General features: G+C 30.5%; 2 protein-coding genes across 4 annotated transcripts; both read left to right on the top strand.

The window, feature by feature from the left end:
- Nucleotides 1-347: 347 nt before the first annotated feature.
- Nucleotides 348-4,118, top strand: LOC120187844 (DCN1-like protein 3). Of its 3 annotated transcripts, none has more exons than XM_039191443.1 (10): nucleotides 349-695; nucleotides 1,075-1,207; nucleotides 2,035-2,086; nucleotides 2,239-2,314; nucleotides 2,435-2,517; nucleotides 2,918-3,014; nucleotides 3,102-3,147; nucleotides 3,472-3,560; nucleotides 3,653-3,782; nucleotides 3,851-4,118. In XM_039191443.1, the coding sequence occupies exons 1-10, from the start codon at nucleotides 638-640 to the stop codon at nucleotides 3,882-3,884; spliced, it is 798 nt and encodes a 265-aa protein (XP_039047374.1). In that variant the 5' UTR covers nucleotides 349-637; the 3' UTR covers nucleotides 3,885-4,118. The 3 variants fall into 3 exon arrangements, with proteins under 3 accessions (XP_039047373.1, XP_039047374.1, XP_039047375.1); XM_039191444.1 differs by having other exon boundaries at nucleotides 3,875-3,965; XM_039191442.1 differs by having other exon boundaries at nucleotides 348-695; nucleotides 3,653-4,118.
- Nucleotides 4,119-7,373: 3,255 nt separating this feature from the next.
- LOC120187845 (pentatricopeptide repeat-containing protein At2g36730) lies at nucleotides 7,374-8,727 on the top strand. The gene has a single exon (XM_039191445.1). The coding sequence runs from the start codon at nucleotides 7,397-7,399 to the stop codon at nucleotides 8,699-8,701; it is 1,305 nt and encodes a 434-aa protein (XP_039047376.1). The 5' UTR covers nucleotides 7,374-7,396; the 3' UTR covers nucleotides 8,702-8,727.
- Nucleotides 8,728-11,249: the final 2,522 nt, after the last annotated feature.

Here is an 11,249-nt window from a genome sequence, read left to right as displayed (position 1 = left end):
ATAAATTTAAGAAAAAGAAACAAAGAAAATAGCATTTATAGTTGAAAGTAATTTTTCATTAATATTTTAATTATGGATAATATATGTAAATGTAGTTGTTTCAATCCAAATGTGGAAGAGGAAAAAGAATATTTTTTATATCAAAACCATTTAATAAATTTTAATTGAGATGTAAATGTTGGATGAGGAATTATCACACCATGTAAAGGATGTCTTCGAAGTTTAGGTATAAAGTAAAAAACGAAGAAGAAGAAATCTAGGCGGTGGGCAATGAACGAGAGTAAGTACCAAGTACAAAATATTCGCTGCGTCACATGTTATTCCCGTACCCTGAACCGAAAGTAAGATCCGGTTCAATCCTCAATTTCACCCTAAAACCAGAGTTTTTGTATTCCTCTTGCTTTATTTCCCTGTGAAAATAAAATCCAAATTGAAAAGAAAAAAAGACTTGAAAGAAAGATTTGATTTCTGCAGTAAAACGCAGAGAAGAGAGGTTACTGTACCTTTGAAACGACACTGGAAAAGAGAAAGTTCAGTTTTAAATTTATTTGTGGGTTATGTTTTTTCTCAATTTCAAACTTAACATTCACAAAAGAAATCCCAACTAGCCGGTGCTCCGGAAACAGCTGAGAATCCGATGGACTCCTTGGGTCCGAATCGATTTGACATCTTCGAAATTTATCGGCGATCCTGTGGTATTTTTTCACATTTTTTCTTGAGATTTTATTTCTTTATTCTTTCATTGTTATCTTTAAAAAAATTACTCAATTTTGTTAGATTGCTGTTCAGAAAGAAAGTTTGAGTTTTTAATCTTCGGATAATTCTCGGGTGAAAATATTGAAAATTGGTTTAAGGGTTTTTGAGTTTAGCATTGTTGCTTAATATTTATGGGGAAGAGAGCTGAAAATATTCCGTCACTTTTTGCTTCATTTTTTTTATATTCAGAACTTGCTTTAATTATGGAAAATTTTATATAATTTAGTTCGTTGGTCCCAACGAACTTAATGGAAAAATAGGCAAAAATATAAGTAATGCAATTTTTTTTAATGAATTAACTTCTGAACTGTCTTGCAGAACTTAGAACAGGATTTGGATATGTTTGTGGTGAAGAAGGCTACCGACAAGATGAGGAGTCGCAAAGAGCCAAGTTCTCGAGGGATCCATTGAATCAGCTCTTAAAGATGGTAGAGGCAAGGATGCAGACAAGGTAAGTATACGTGTCTACAATCTGTATGTACAAGTTTACCAATTCTGATTTGCCATTAGGATGACTAGAAAATCTGTTATTGAGTCTTAAGACATTTGAAACTGTTGGCATGAAAGAATAGGTTTGTTATTTTAGGGATGCCATGTGAACTTAGTGTCATTCCTCGGAGGAGTTGTCGAAGATATTTTTAGTTTAGCTTCAAACATGAAATTATTTCATGCTAAATTAGTTTTTTTTTTATAGAATTTAATGTCATTCTTCGGAGGAGTTGTCGCTCTATCTTGAGTTGTTGTGGTCTCATATACCATTTTACACATTGTAAATGTGTAGACTACTACAATTTCATATATGTTTATGTATACACTAGTGAAAACTCTAATCTAATATTTGAGTGAAAAAGTATGGCGTTGAACATAATCATATTTTGTGTATCTAGTCTTCTTTATTGGTTATTTGATCATAATCCTATCACACACTAGTGTTTCTTGCCTTCATTTTAATATTTTATTATGTTTCCTTTGACAGGAATGCATTAGTTTTTTTTATAGAATTTAATGTCATTCTTCGGAGGAGTTGTCGCTCTATCTTGAGTGTTGTGGTCTCATATACCATTTTACACATTGTAAATGTGTAGACTACTACAATTTCATATATGTTATGTATACACTAGTGAAACTCTAATCTAATATTTGAGGTGAAAAGTATGGCGTTGAACATAATCATATTTTGTGTATCTAGTCTTCTTTATTGGTTATTTGATCATAATCCTATCACACACTAGTGTTTCTTGCCTTCATTTTAATATTTTATTATGTTTCCTTTGACAGGAATGCAGTCTTTGACGAACTTCTCAAGCTCATGTTACAGCTGGACTTGATGGTGAGATTCCTCTTCATTGACCTTATTTGAAGTACTTATTTAAATTTTTGAGACTGTACTATGAAGTATGAAGTATATCTTCAGTCATTGATTATATGCTCTGACATTGTGTTGCCGATACTGAATTTGACTTGCTGATTTTTATTTTGTAGGTAGACTTTTCTCAGTTCTCACGCTTCTATGATTTTGTTTTCTTCATATGCCAAGAGAACGGTCAAAAGAATATTAGTAAGTTATTGTATATTACTCAGTTAAATGCAAATGCTTTTATTGATTCATCTTTGTAATAAATATTTCTTTGATCTTGGATTTGAATCACTTCTCTCTCTCTTTTGGCATGATTGATAGCGGTAAGCAGGGCAATTGCTGCTTGGAGATTAGTCTTGACTGGCAGGTTCCGTTTGCTTAACCAATGGTACGACTTCGTTGAGGTATGAGTAATACTGGTACTAACCTACTACCCCTTTTTGTTTATCCTAGAGGCATCACTTGAAACTTTTGGTTATTGTTTTGATATCTAGGTCTACTTCACTTTGTGCATCAACATTTCATTAGAGCTGTGATGTTCGTTGTTAATCATGCATTGTGTTCCATAAGTTCTATCTAGCTCTTCAATTATATCATCTAGGCAGTCATCCATCTGTTTTAGTTTAATTGCCTTACCTTTGAAATTCCTTTGCACGCGGAGTATGTGTATAATGATAGTAGTCATTGCCTGGGCTGGACATATGTTCTGTTACTGCTCTATTAGTTGAAATTGAAAGTATACCTGTGAATGAACTACTGCAATTTCTCAATTAAGATAAGCTACTGGTTTTCATTTTCTTTCAGAAAAATCAGCGGCACAATATTTCTGAGGATACCTGGCAGCAAGTTTTAGCTTTCAATCGGTGTGTACATGAAAATCTAGAAGGGTATGATCCTGAAGGTATTAAGTTTCTCGAAATCTGTATTATGGGTTCTCTCTCTCATGTATTTATGCCCAGTAAATCTTAGTTGTTTGGTTATTTTGCAGGTGCTTGGCCTGTTTTAATTGATGACTTCGTTGAGCATATGTACAGGTTTGTTTTTGTATCTTCGGCACTTTGTATGATGATAAAAGTTTTGATAGCTGTTTCAATATTACCGGGTTTATTTTTAGATGACAATTTAAAACTGTTATTGTAATCATTTTCATATATTGTCATTCTTTGTTCTACTTAACACTTGTATGATCACTTAATCATATTCGTTTTTGCATTGACCGGTAATCAGACCATGTGTTATTTATTCGTTCATTCATGCTCTCCATCTTCCTGAATGCTTTAAGCCAAATAATGTTCCTTTTATGCACACTATGCAATGTCTTAAACTCTGATCTGTTCCCCGCTCTCTTCCCATTGCAGAATTTCAGGGCCGAATAAAGATAGAAATGTTTTCTGTAGCGGTGGTGATCTGGAGTCCCAGTCATGTGCAATTGATGAAACTTTGCCCGGTATGCCGGAATATTCACCTTTTAATACATTTGCTAATATTATGGACTAGAATAGATAATTTATATGTTAATATAATGATATCAAATGACAGGATTAAAAATAGTTCCCGGGTTAGATAAAATGGAGTCCTTGGAACCATTCTTGTCGAACTCTTCAAACCTTAATTGCACATTGAATTCCAAGAGAAATAGGTTGATCTCTAGCCCATCTGTTAACAACAGGTTAGATAATCTTCCCCCGAATTCATCTGATAACTGCATGGAAATCGTTAAACACAGTAATCCGATAGGCTGTTGCGAGTCTCCTTGTGCAGTCCTGTCTAAGGGTTTTGCAGGGCTGTTATGGAGTTGCTCGAATACACAGTTTGATCAGGAAAGAAGAGTTTCGTATACATAGATGCTCCGGCTCGAGGTAAAACCATAGAAAAAGGGAACATGTATCCTTTGCAAGTCTATGAACTAGATATGTTGATGGGGGAGTGTGGCAATATCTTGGGATGATTTCCTTGGTTCGTATTTGGATGTTTGAGGGGTGCTTGCTAATCATTTGTTTTGTGAATCCAGAAATTAATAAAAGATTTTCTCCATCACTTAAATGAAGTATCAAAGCATGAACCACATAGTCTCTCTATCCTTTGCAAGTCTTGCTGTCCCAATGAAGTAATATAGGAAACTTTTAACAGATGGGAGTGTAAACTCTCTCCTCTACTGACATTATCACAAAAATATTTATTATTATTAGTGAATTGAAATTTATTCAGATATAAAATATTTTTACATAATTATGGTATAAATATATGCAAATGAAAGTATAAATTAATGTATCAAAGATAAAAAAAGCAATGGCTGAATATTTGAAAATATCTTATGTATATTTTGACAAACCATAACTTATCTGAGATATTTTGTATTTTTTATTTGTTAATAATTTATACTATACAATTTTTGATTATTTATAGTGATTGTATTGTATTTTTGGTCACCTAACTATATTTTTTCAAATTAGAATTAGCTTTACATTTGATCATTAGTCAGTAAAATAAACATTTGGTCATTTGTCGTTCAAATAAATAGAATTGCTGATGTAACCATTTTTTAAATTATGATTTGATGATGATAATTTGTAACAGTGGGTTAAAAACATAACTTTAGGTATATTTAAAAAATAATAATTAGATGGTCAAAATGAAACCAAAGTAATAATTCGTTGGTTAAATATGTTAATCACATTATTTTAAATCATGTTTGTATTTGTTGTGCTTATTCAGCAAATCACAGCTCTGTTTCAATATCTTTCACAAATAGAATCGTCAAACTTTTATAATTCCTTTTTCTTCGGATAGTTATGATTCTTTGATATGATCATTTGATAAGTTCACATAATTTGTCAGTTAAATTTAATATTTAATAATTATGTTTATCTTATCAATATACAGGTAGTCATCATCACTCTAAACCTGACATTAATGCTAGGAGATGGTATATAATGATTCAGTAAAAAAATTTCAAACAACTCTAATCGATTCTTTAAGAACTGATTGTTTGATAAATCAAAATGTGAAAGACGAGCCTTAATAATTTATTGTAAAGATTAAGTAAACACACTTTTGCAAGATACAAAAATTATTAGCTTGCGAGATAAAAGTCCAAAATGTATTTTATTTGAATAAATCAAAAAGAGATATGCTCACATAGATTTGATATGTATATGTAATTGATACATATCTACTAAAAACATGAAATTTATTTTCTCCTAAAAATATGGAATTTGTCATACGTTTAAGCTTTTCCCTCTAATAATAAAACAAATTATAATTATGATCTTAACACATAATGTACAAACCTAAATTAATTTAAATGACATATACTAGATAAAAATTATTAAAAAATTATAATTATTATAAAATATCGTATTAATTTCATATTAGATTTTCTTTTGTTTACGTTGTCTTACTTAAAATGAACACATCTCGAGATTTAGACATCATATTGACGTATTTTAAGATGTATTGAAAAATTAAAAGATAAATCGATCTTATTGAAAGAAGATATATTGACCCATATGCTAGAAATATTCAAATTTCATTAAAAAAAATCATCACATACCGATGTTTCAACCTTGAAAAATAGCTTCAACTTCTTGTTTAATATTATTAGTTCGACTCTTCTTATCCTCGTATCATTTCCCTACTCTTAAAAAAAATTCATCCTCAAATCTAAATTGTTAAAAGAAGAATGATCATCAATATCATTTAGAATGAAATACATATCCTACATATGCCATTATCTAAGAATTTAAACAAAAAATATTATATTGTTTAGCTCGAGAGTAACCTACAATGCCTAGAATGCAATCCTAAATAATCTCTGAGTTTTATTTGTAACGTCCCAAAAATTCTGAATCAATATTTAGAGTTGGCCCGGACTAGAAAATAACAAACTTAAATGATTGAGTTTGCTAGGCTGAGGTCGGGCCTTGATGGTGGTTTGGTGCCCAACCGGCTAGTTTTGGGGCCGTCTTTGCAGAAGGGAGCAACTAGGGAGGACCTAAGGTTTACTTTTACCCATGGTATAATGAAAATCTGATTTTAAGCCATATAATATTAGGTTTTGCCGTGAGTAGGGATGAACATGGGTTAGATTAGTTTAAGTTTTCGGTTAATTTGATTCGATTTGAAATCTTTCGTTTGATATGTATTCAACTCAAATTAAACTCGTTTTTTGAGATAAAATTTAAATTTGATTTGACTTAATCTGAAATAATATATTTAAAAAATATTATTTTTATTCAATAAAAAATATGAATTTAATTGATAAAATAATATACAGAGAGATATTATTACAATTATTCTAAAATATAAAAGATAAATTATATTTTTTTGAATCGATTCGGATCGAATATTTTTTAACCTAACCCGAATCCGACATGTCCCAAATATGACCTTTAAAAAAGTTGATCTAACCTGAATCAAATTTAAACTTTTTTTTTTAAAAAAAGGAAAAACTCAATCTAATAAAATCAAATAAACTTATCAGATTGTGTTGGTACCCATCCCCAGTAGTGAGTTCTAGGAGAGCCAACAGTGACATTTTTTTTTCCTTATCCACCTTTTCTTTCTTCATCAATTTTCTTTTCCTCATTCGTTTTAACCAGGTCATAGAAAGGTGACGTTCTCCACAACTCAACGCTTACTTAATCATTAAATTTACATTTTTTTTTCTTTCTAACTGGTAAATATAGTGGGATCTAATCTTAAAAGAAATTAATTGTTGAAAAAATTATTTATTAGAATAGATTATTTGGTATAATGTTTTTGAAAAGTGTTGAACTATTTCATTCATGTGTATCAATTGGTGTTTTCTATATTATTACTCTAACACTTAACACTTCAACTATATGCCATATAAAAAAAAGGCTTGATTTAAACATCTTTTCTCATCTAATATATATTTCATTTAATTGAGAAAATAATTTCTCTATTGCGTCGTATAAATCATTTTTCTCTCCATCACATTTACCACTTCCAACTACTAAAACAATAATAATTTTTAAGTATAAACCAAACGACTTCGATGGTAAACAATTGTTGTTATATTTTGAAGTCCCAAATTTAAATATGAAAAATATTAGAGACATGATAATTTATTGTCAAATGATTGAACTCTTTAAATAGATATTATATTGTATTTCGTATGAATTAATTAATAAAATGTAATTTTCAACATTCTTGAGTCATTGTACAAGTGTACATAATTTATACATTATTTTTTTACTTTATACATTGTTCTATGTATAAACTTAATATTTCTTAAATATTATTTCATTTTGAAAACAAATGGCAGTGCCTTCCAAAATTTGTAACGGGAACATCGTTTCGAAAAAGCATAAATGTCTGCTTTTCTTATCGCTTTGTTCTTCGATCAAACATATTTCTCAAATCCACGCCCAAATCGTCATCTCTAATCTACACCAAGATTCTTTTCTTCTCACTGAGCTTGTTAGGTTCTCCTCTCTATCTCCTTTCAAAAACCTCAGTTACTCGCATTCCCTTCTCTTTAACTCACTCAATTCAACTCCGTCTACATGGAATATGCTCATCCGAGGCTATGCTTCGTGTTGTAAAAAGATAGTGGATGCAAAGAAAGTGTTCGATGAAATGTGGGAAAGAACTGTAGTTTCGTGGAACGCCGTGATTACTGCTTGTGTTGAGAATTCCTACTTTGAGGATGCGCTTGGGTATTTTGTTAAGATGAGAGATTGCGGTTTTGATATGGATGAAACAACGATGGTGATCATGCATTCAGCATTTGCAGAGTTGGGGTTCTTAACCTTAGGGAGGTTGTTTCATTTGCAAATTATTCAGAGAGGTTTACTTTTGAATATTCAATTGGGAACTGCACTTGTTGATATGTATGCGAAGAGCGGAGATGTTCGATATGCTAGCCGAGTTTTCAAAAGAATGAAGGAGAAAAATGTGTGGACTTGGAGTGCAATGATTCTGGGATTTGCTCAACATGGTTTTGCTAAGGAAGCCCTTGAACTTTTTACAGAGATGAAGAGAAGTTCTTTTATAAGACCAAATTATGTTACATTCCTTGGAGTTCTTTGTGCTTGTAGCCATGCTGGATTGGTCGACGATGGGTTCCGATATTTTCACGAAATGGAGCATGTTCACGGGATCAAGCCTATGATGAATCATTATGGTGCCATAGTTGATATCTTGGGTCGTGCTGGCCGTTTAAAAGACGCTTATACTTTCATAAACAAAATGCCTATCGAACCAGACCCGGTCTTATGGAGGACACTGTTAAGTGCATGCAGTGTTCATAGTGTTACTGGCACTGATGATGTTGGTGATAACGTGAAAAAGAGGTTGCTCGAGTTGGAGCCAAGGAGGGCTGGGAATCTGGTAATGGTTGCTAACATGTATGCAGAATCTGGAATGTGGGATCGGGCGGCCAGTGTTCGGAGGTTTATGAAAGATGGAGGGTTGAAGAAGATGGCTGGTGAGAGCTGTCTCGAGTTAAATGGTTCAGTCTATTGGTTTTTTTCAGGGTATGATTCTCAATTTCATTTCAATGATATATATTCATTGCTAGATACTCTGATCTTACACATGAAAATGATTAGCTTTTCGTAGTTGAATTACTTGATATGTTACCTTTGTTGGTTCAAGAATATAGAAAATATTCATTGTGCAACCTGCGAAATTTGGTTATGTTTCATTGCCCCATTTAATTTTGCCTTTGTATCTGTTTGTCTGTAAGTAGTTAGGTCCGGTTGCTATTATTTATTTTCCTCGAAGCACTTGAATCTGTCTGTGTTTGATGTATATTCATATTGTAGATATGAAAGTAGGATTTTTCAAAGCTCCAGTTTGATCTGCAGTTGAAGATCAGACTGTTTGATTAGGTTCATTTACAGTAAAAAGTAGGTTAGATTCTGATGCTTGATAATTTATGCCGGGGCTGGAGTTTGCAGTGAAATTATCAATTATAATTACAAAAATATACATTCAAAATAATTTCATGTTATTATTTTGTGCCATTGTATTTCATATATTGGTAACATCTATCCTGTGTCAAGTCCTGTTCGTTGGTAATCATATGTTGACAACCTTAAATGTTAGATTTCCAGGTAGAATATCTACTCGGACACTGACAACGCCATAGATGTTATTAATGCTTATTTTCAATTACATTATTATTATTTTTGTTCATTTATTTATTATTATTTTTATCATTCATAAATGTTTTTTTAAATCTTAAAAAATAGCATACATTACATAAAGGCTTAATACACTTTTTAGTGCCTAATCTATACTTCAAAATACGATTTGGTGCGTAATTTTTTTTTGTTAACAATATATATCTAATGTTTTATCCGTTACAATTTCAGACAACTATATTTTTTAAACTTTTAAGTATCTATCGTTGTATTTTTTGATTTTTTAGTATTTTTAATAATAAAAATATTATTTTTTTTAAATAAAAAGAACAAAAATAACCGGCCCCTGCCACGTCACCCTCCCCCGATCCCTCCCCGTGTTCTCCCTTCTCCCCCCTTCCCTGCAACCTCTTCGTGGTTGAATTCCCCATGAATTCGAAGCCTTTCTCCCACCGTTTAATTCCCATAAACTCCCGGTGCCAAATCACGTTGAATCCCTATGTTATTTAATGTCAAATAGTTGGAAAAGTCCCCAATCTTAGGGTTAGAAATTTGGAGAATTATGTATTTAGGGATTTAGAATAACGATAAGGACGATTGTCGGTCAGTGGGTGGACGACGATATATGGGCAATCATTCGACGATGGAGACGTGGTAAGCCGATGGCCGACGGTGCCTGGAAATGAGATGGGATTTGTGCGATGAGATTAAAATTAATGTTTTAAAAGTTTTGAATTTTTTTAATATTTTTTTAGTTTTTTTTAAACTATATTTTTTATGTTTTATTTCAAATAAAAATTCTCAAAATTATCAGAATGTGACATGTGCACGTAACGATATTTTTTAACGCCAATTATTGTTCGGATACCTAAAATGGTAACGTTGAAACATTAGACACATTTTTAGTAAAAAATTCTTTAAACCAAATCATATTTTAAAGTATAGTTTAGGCACTAAAAAATATATTAAGTATTATACAAAAAGTAACTTTTTAAAGGCAAAAGAGTATGTGAGACCCTCGTACTTTTTAAAAAAAACCAATATAACTCTCGTCATTGTTTTTCATCCAATGTGACCCTCAAACTTAAAAAACAGATCTAATATGAACCTTTGACCAATGGTTTCAGTCGTTGATCGTTAAGGTGCTGACGTGATAATCCACAATGGCGGGTGACATCTTGATGATATGACAGATGGTTAAATTGATTTTTCGGTTGAGTTCGAAGGCCAAATTAATTTTTCTTTAAAAGTTCATGGGCTTATTTATTTTTTAGAAAAAATAAAAACATTTCTAATTTAAAATAGAAAATTAAAAAAATTAATTATAAAAATATAAATTAAATTGCTAAAATTAAAATATGTCATTATTTTATCTCGAATTTAAATTGAATTTTATTTATTTAAACTTTCACTCATCTATCCTATATAAATTTTATTTTTTTATATTTACCTATAATTATCTTAAACTCTAAATATCTTTCTAATTCGATTTTACTAAATTTTTTATAAAATCAAATTAAATAAATATTATAAGATCTTATAAAATTAAAAAATTAAAATTATATAATTAAAATATACATATAAATTATCGTAAAATATATAATTAAAAATAATTATACAATTAAGAGCATTTTAGTGAATATAACATGACGAGAGCCTCATATACCCTTTTTGTCATTTTTTAATTTTTCAAGGAATAAAAATTTGTCTCTACAAAATGAGAAAAAATAAAACTCACATTAAAATTGACATGTACGAAAATAATATGATTATATTGCTAAATAAAATAAAATTCACATTAGATTTTGTCTCTAAATTGAATAAATCATTTAACAATAACGTATTTTCAATCACCCTAGTTAATATAATGTTTTAAAAGTTTTAGTAATTCAATTTTTATTTTAAATATTTATATATTTAATTTTTTTTCTATAGTTTAAAGTTAAAATTTAAAATATAAAATAATTTTTTTTTCTAAAACAAATTTAAATAAGCCCTTGGACTTTTAGAAAAAAAATCAA

This window comes from Hibiscus syriacus, unplaced genomic scaffold (genome assembly GCF_006381635.1).
Source record: "Hibiscus syriacus cultivar Baekdansim isolate YM2019G1 unplaced genomic scaffold, ASM638163v2 tig00113726_pilon, whole genome shotgun sequence".
In the NCBI taxonomy this organism is placed as follows: Eukaryota; Viridiplantae; Streptophyta; class Magnoliopsida; order Malvales; family Malvaceae; genus Hibiscus; species Hibiscus syriacus.
The sequence above is the reverse complement of the archived record's forward strand: the minus strand, read 5'-3'. Positions and strand labels throughout refer to the sequence as shown.